This window comes from Lolium perenne, chromosome 6, assembly GCF_019359855.2.
Source record: "Lolium perenne isolate Kyuss_39 chromosome 6, Kyuss_2.0, whole genome shotgun sequence".
Taxonomy (NCBI): domain Eukaryota; kingdom Viridiplantae; phylum Streptophyta; class Magnoliopsida; order Poales; family Poaceae; genus Lolium; species Lolium perenne.
Genome location: NC_067249.2, coordinates 258,042,231 through 258,049,577, shown reverse-complemented (window position 1 = coordinate 258,049,577; position 7,347 = coordinate 258,042,231). Strand labels below are relative to the sequence as shown.

Genomic DNA, 7,347 nt, shown 5'->3' with positions numbered 1-7,347 from the left:
CGGCACCGATAATCCCACACCTACGGACAAGTGATTACGGACAAAAGTTACGTACAGACGTGGCTGAATACAGTTGGTGTAATCCTTATTAGGTTTTGGCGTGTAACGTGTGTTGGATCTCCACACGGTTGCGTGTTATATATTTGGGATCAAGCCCATCATGGGTACAAGAGAGGGGGGTGCGGTAGGGTGGAGGACTCCTCCATACCTACGACATACAAGCATACAGAAAATACATCTAACACTCCCCCTTAATCTAAACCTACAGATAGGTTTAGATTACGCTTAAACTCTTCTAATTTCTTCTAATTTCTTAACAGGAAGGGCCTTTGTAAAACCATCTGCAACTTGATTTTTGCTTGAGATGAACTTGATGGCTAGCAAATTTTTCGCGACTCTTTCTCTAACAAAATGAAAGTCAATCTCAATGTGCTTGGTACGAGCATGAAAAACTGGATTTGCAGATAAGTAAGTAGCACCCAAGTTGTCACACCAAAGACATGGCTTACTCTTCAATCTGACACCAAGTTCATCAAGTAACTTTTCAACCCATATCATCTCAGTTGTAGTGCCTCAGTGCTTGACCTGGACACTGTGTCTTGTTTCCTGGCACTCCAGGAGACCAAATTTGGTCCAACAAATATAGCAAAACCTCTTGTGGATCTCCTGTCATCAAGAGATCCTGCCCAGTCTGCATCTGAGAAGGCACTAAGAAGTGTAGAGGATGATCTTACAAAAGTAATTCCAGTATGCAAGGTATCATGTACATATCTGAGGATGCGTTTAACAGCTGTCCAGTGTTCTGTAGTTGGAGCATGAAGATACTGACAAACCTTATTAACAGAGTATGACAAATCTGGTCTTGTCAATGTCAAATACTGTAGTCCTCCAACAACACTTCTGTATTGAGTACTATCATCAGGACCTAGAGGTGTACCAGCTGTAAGAGATAACTGTTCAGTGGATGACAATGGTGTTGGAGATGGTTTGCAGCCATGCATACCGACTTTCTGAAGCAGGTCCTTAGCATATTTTCCCTGCGTTAGGAGCAAACCATTCTGTGTCTTTGTAACCTCAATACCAAGGAAATAATGTAAGTCTCCCAAATCCTTGATAGCAAAATTGTTATTCATACTTTTAAGCAAACCAGAAATAGCATGATCAGATGAGCTTTTTACTATGATATCATCAACATATATTAGCACAAACATTGTAATGCCGGACTTTTGAAAAAGGAACAATGAGGTATCAGCCTTTGAAGGTATAAAACCAAGATCACAAAGCTTAGAACTTAGCCTAGAATACCAAGCTCTAGGAGCTTGCTTCAACCCATATAATGCTTTATCAAGTTTGCAAATATAGTGTGGAGTGTGAGAATTCTCAAAACCTGGAGGTTGTTTCATATAGACTTCCTCTTCCAGAGTACCATGAAGAAACGCATTCTTGACATCTAGCTGCCTTAGACTCCAGCCACGAGAAACAGAAAGAGCCAGAACTATTCTGATAGTAGCAATTTTAACCACAGGGCTGAAAGTATCTTCATAGTCAATGCCATACCTTTGTTTAAAACCTTTTGCAACCAGACGTGCCTTATATCTGTCAATTGTACCATCTGCTTTTCTCTTGATGCGATAAACCCACTTGCAATCAATTAAATTTTTATTTTTGTTTGGAGGAACAAGGTGCCAAGTCTTGTTTTCCATCAATGCTTTGTATTCTTCCTCCATAGCCAGACGCCAATTTTTATCATCTAGAGCTTCTCCCAATGTGCATGGTTCACCTGTGGATGACAATAGACCATAGCGAATTGTACCATCAGTATATTTTTTCGGTTTTGTTATACCTCTCTGTAAACGAGTGCGGATAGGAGATGGAGGTGCCGGTGGTGCAGCACTTGGCGCCGGCGCCGGCGAAACAGACGGCGAGGCAGCAGATTGTGAGGAGCTGGGTGTAGAAGATGCTGCAGAATCATGTGGCATAGAAGATCCACCAGAACCTGTAGATTCGGATGCAGAGCTGGCAGGCGGCGTGTGGCGAGCGCGCGCGGGCGGGGAGCACGAGGAGGGAATCTCCTCTCCGTCGTGCATGTGCACAGGCTGCGAGGGAGCAGGGTCACCTGCCCCGCCTGCCGCAGACGCTGGAGCGGACAGCGGATCCCCCTCGGGATCGCTGACCTCGGGATCAGGCGGAGCAGAGGAATGTTCCTCCTCGTGTTCAACGCTGGTTTCGTCTTGTTCTGTAGCATGCGATGACGTGTAGTTTTCTTCCGTTTCTGTCGCCATTTCAGCTCCGTTTTCAGTTCCATTTTGTCCTGCAGCTTCCTCATCCTGCGACACAGTGTTAGAGGACACAATAGGCACAATATGATCATCAAAATTTGCATCATCCATGGGAGAACAAGATGTGGAGGATGGAAGGAGCAAGATGTCTTGTTTGAGACGAGCACCGGCATTTGGATGTAATGTGGAGAAAGGAAAAACATTCTCGTCAAATACAACATCTCTAGAAATATAGCGACCTGCAGAAGTGTCAAGACACTTAACACCTTTGTGGAGAGGACTATAGCCTAGAAAAACACACCGTTTGGAGCGAAAAGCGATTTTTCGTTTATTATATGGACGAAGATTGGGCCAACAAGCACAGCCAAAAGTTCGAAGGGCATCATAATTTGGTGTCACATTAAGGAGACGCTCAGTGGGAGACTCAAAATCAAGGACTTCGCTTGGGAGAAGATTGATAAGAAAAGTGGCGGTAAGGAAAGCTTCATCCCAAAATTTAAGAGGCATGGATGCATTGGCAAGCAATGCAAGGCCAACTTCAACAATGTGGCGATGTTTTCTTTCAGCGGAACCATTTTTCTGGTGAGCATGAGGGCAAGAAACATGATGTGTAATGCCAACCTTCTGAAAGAAACCATTCAAATTTTCATACTCTCCTCCCCAATCAGTTTGCATAGTAACAATTTTCCTATCAAACTTGCGCTCAACATACTGTTGGAAATTAATAAATACTTGATAAACATCAGAGCGCTTTTTGAGAAAATATATCCATGTAAATTTGCTAAAATCATCAATAAAGCTTACATAGTATGCATGTTTTCCCACAGAAAGAGGAGCAGGGCCCCATACATCAGAGAACACTTGCTCCAAGGGAGCAGTAGAAACACTAGTGGATATGGGATATGGCAGTTGATGACTCTTGGCTAACTGACAAGAATCATGAACATATGGTGTGCTTTCTGGGGTGTAAGCTATTTTATTTCTCCTAAGAACTTGTTGAACCACAAAAGAAGATGGGTGTCCTAAACGGCGATGCCATGTAGAGGATGACGGCTTTATTGCGATGAAGGCGAGCTTGGAGGTCTCATTGAACATGGGAAGCAAGGGATAGAGACCGCCATGACAGGGTCCCCTAAACAGAACTCTTCGTGTTGCTTGGTCCTTAATCAAAAAAAATAAAGGATGGAACTCAATAAACACATGATTATCAAGAGTAAAACGATGTACAGAAATAAGATTTTTTGATGCATTAGGAACATGAAGAATATTGTTGAGATTAAAGGAACCATGTGGATGTGCAAATTTTGAATGACCAATATGACTAATGTGCATACATGTGCCTTCAGCTGTGCGGACACGATCATTTCCATTGTACTTTTCATGTGTAGAGAGCTTGTGCAGCTCACTGGTAATGTGGTCTGTGGCACCTGTGTCAGAGTACCAATTTGTGTCTACACCATAGGATGCAAAGTTTGCACCCCTGTCACCCTTGTTGCCACGATCATCATCATCCTCATCCTCATAGCGCCACCAACAATCCTTAGCAGGGTGGCCATGAATAGTGCAGATCTGACAGGTGGTGTCAACAAAGGGGGTGGGAGCACGGTCAGAGCGACGGCGTCCCTTGCCACCATCAGTGCGGCGGCGGTCATCATCATCACGACGGCGCGGGCAGTCACCACCACCATCCTGTCGTGGGCGATCATCACGTCTCCAAGAGCCATCACGGCGGTCTCGGCGATCACGAGACCATCCACCTCCTCCTCCTCCTCCACGCCCACGCTCGGGGCTGCGGCTGTCTTGTGCACCACGGTAGCGATCATCACCACCACGGCGAGCGAGATTAACAGAGGAGGTGAACACTTCGGGAGACTCCTTGGGTGGGTTGCGCGTGTCATAGGCAGACAATTGGCTGTAAAATTCATCGAGTGTTGTTTCTGGTTTACCATTGATGTTTGTAATGAGAGCATTGTAGTGATCCACATCCAGACCACAAAGCATGTAGCCAATTAGCTCATCATCATCAAGACTTTTTCCAACTGCAGCAAGCTTAGAGGCAAACCCCTTCATCTTGGTGTAGTACTCATCAGCAGTCATCTGGAGCTTCTTTGTGTCATTCAGTTCGCTGCGGATTTGTTGAACTTTGGAGCGGGCAGCGGTCTTGAACATGCCTTCGATGGTCTTCCATGCCGCAGCAGTGGTGTCCACACCGAGAACATGGGACAGAATATCCGGGGACAATGAGTTGAGGAGGTACCGAAGAGCTTGCTGATCACGGCCAATCCACTCAACATAGGCCGGGTTGTCTGTAGTAACTTTGTTCTTGTCAGGGCCATCAACCTCGATCGTTTCAGCAGGTGCCTTATCGGAGCCATCCAGGAGGCCCATGACGCGGGCACCACGGAAGGCAAGGAGCACAAGCGCCTTCCACGCGAGGTAGTTCTTGCGGGTCAGAGGCTGCGCGGGAGGGGCACCCAGGGCAGCGGCCAGAGCCGTGGTTGAGGAAGACAAGCTCATGGCGGCGTTGTTGTTGTCGATGCAGAAGCAGTCGTGGTCGTAGGGTTTTTAGGCAGCGGCGATCGGATCGATCGGGAGGGCTGCAGATCGTGTCGTGATGTAGTGCGGCGGCGGCTGAAAGAGCAGCGGCGGCGGCGGCTTGTGTGTTGGTGGCGGCGTCTGTAGAGAACAGAGGCGGTGGCGGCGTTGTGTGTTGGCGGCGGCGGCTGTAGGGAACAGCGGCGGCGGCGGCTAGAGGTCTCGGAAGAGACGCTCTGATACCATATTAGGTTTTGGCGTGTAACGTGTGTTGGATCTCCACAACGGTTGCGTGTTATATATTTGGGACCAAGCCCATCATGGGTACAAGAGAGGGGGGTACGTAGGGTGGAGGACTCCTCCATACCTACGACATACAAGCATACAGAAAATACATCTAACAATCCTGTGGGTGGTTCCGGAAATTACTCACCCCGATGCACCGCCTGCTTGCCACATCAGTCCGTAGGTGCGATCCGTAGAGAATCTGCGCATATGTGTAGCATTACTCATACAGCACTTCTATGCCGTATCCCTGCATCATAGCAGGTAACACTTTTTTTTTAAGTCATCTCCAAGCGATAGTATATTTCTCATATTTCCTGATCTTTAAAATATTTTCATGTACATGTTTGGCAATTTCCTTTACTAATTTCATGTCTCAAGTAGCATGAGAGAGGACTGCATATTTCTCATTTTTCATAATTTTTATACATGCCGTCCTTGGACTATCATGCAACTAGGGCACACTATTTGTCTTCAGATTTTGAAAAGTACTGAGGTCTTACTTAATTAATGTGGAAGTAGCGTTGAATACATGATAAGCAACTTTGTTCGCTCTTCGGCCGTATCGCGTGGGCATTGTCCTAGTAATACAAAACAATAGAACTAGTGGAGAGCCTCGCACCGAAGGACAACGTCCTCTAGAACTGATAGTCGTGTGTGTGGTGGCCTGGTATGGGATGTTGCAAACGGTATGTCAGAGTCAGGCTTACCACAACCGAAGAAGCTTCAACTACCATGATACGGGGTGGAAATGCTCCTTGGCGGCTGACCGTTGACGCCATCTACACATACGCGCGGCAAAGCAAATTTCCACAAAACACCGCGATCCCCCACCCCGTCGACCACTCAATCTCTGTAACCACTCAGTCCAACTACGGTGTTACAACTAATCTTGTAATTAGTACGGAGTACTAAATTTAGCTGATTAAGTATGAGTTATGCTGGTAGTAGTAGCTGCGGCACTATACGCATATGTAGGCGTGTCCGGTGTCCATTTGTGTACAGGCAGGCTAGTTTTTTTCTTTTTTTTTGAACAGAGATAGAAGCTGCTTGTATTAACGAAGCGGTGATTACATATTACAGAAAAGTCCCTACAGATCAGGGGGATTCTGGATAAGGATAGAGCTTTTACAGAAAGGACCCCAAGAAAAATATGGAAAAAGCAATCATGTCCTCCAAGCTCTACACCGCATCTGATGGAGCTCGCCGTCGATGTGCTCCGCCGCAGAACGGACACCGGTGCCGGGGACGAACCACTTGGTCCGGCGTCGTGGCAGGAGCGGTAGATCCCCTTGGACTTCTTGGTCTCCGGAAAGTAGAGGATGAGGAGGGTTGCCTTTCGACCATAAGATGCAGAGGCAAGGCGGTGGAAGCCACCGGCTTCAGTCCTCTGCTGAAGAACTCCTGAAAGGAGAGCATGGAGGCTCTCTGGCGCAGTCGCAGCTTCATAGCACCTCTTGGGCAGAGGCTGGCTTCTGCAGGCATGAGGCGCAACACCTGCAGCAACTCCCTCCTCGCCACCACGGCAGGCCAGGGAGAAGCAGAGAAGATGACTTCTCAACACCGAGCGAATCCAGCGCAAACAAGACCTCCTGGAAGCAGATGAAGTGGTGACACCGTGGCTGTGCTCCTCCTCGCCTCAACGGCCGGCCAGGAGCTCGACGACGACGTTGTTCTCTGATGTGCGCGCGTCCCCCCCCCCCCCCCTCCCGCCTCCAAGGCTGGCCAGGAAAATACGCCGCCCACCGCTTCCGCGCTACAACAGGTGGTACACCGCCGCTTTATTATTGAAGGAAGCGTCAGCCCCCTGCTTCCCTCTCCCCTCCGACCGCCGGAGAAGAAGAAGGTAGAAGAAGGACCCTACAACAGGCGAGATGCAGGCGGCCAGATCTCCTCCTCCGCCTCCACTACCGGGCATCAAGCCCCCTACCGACAAACTGTCGCTAACCCTACCTAAGCTATATACTCCGGCGCCTCCCCTCCACCCATCTCCACCGGCGTCGCCGGCGAGATCGGCTTCAGGTCGGCCCGGTGCCCTCGAAGGAGCTCTCAGCTACTGAGGAAGGGGGAAATGAGCTCTCTTGAAATGGTACATGCAGGCTAGTTCATTGTTAGCTAGTTGCACTAGATGACTCATTGCGCAAATGGCAGAATCAAGGCAGAATTTAAGCTATAAGTTTTAGCTCATTTTTGTATTAAGAATTAGCTTGGAATCAAGGAAAAAATTAAGCTATATGTTTTAGCTCTT

The 7,347-nt window shown here is 47.8% G+C and overlaps 1 protein-coding gene across 1 annotated transcript; it reads right to left on the bottom strand.

The window, feature by feature from the left end:
• Window positions 1-554: 554 nt before the first annotated feature.
• LOC139832718 (uncharacterized) lies at window positions 555-4,796 on the bottom strand. Its single transcript, XM_071822537.1, has 3 exons — window positions 3,507-4,796; window positions 2,901-2,990; window positions 555-2,327 (listed from the first exon to the last, which is right to left on the bottom strand). The coding sequence occupies exons 1-3, from the start codon at window positions 4,794-4,796 to the stop codon at window positions 555-557; spliced, it is 3,153 nt and encodes a 1,050-aa protein (XP_071678638.1).
• Window positions 4,797-7,347: the final 2,551 nt, after the last annotated feature.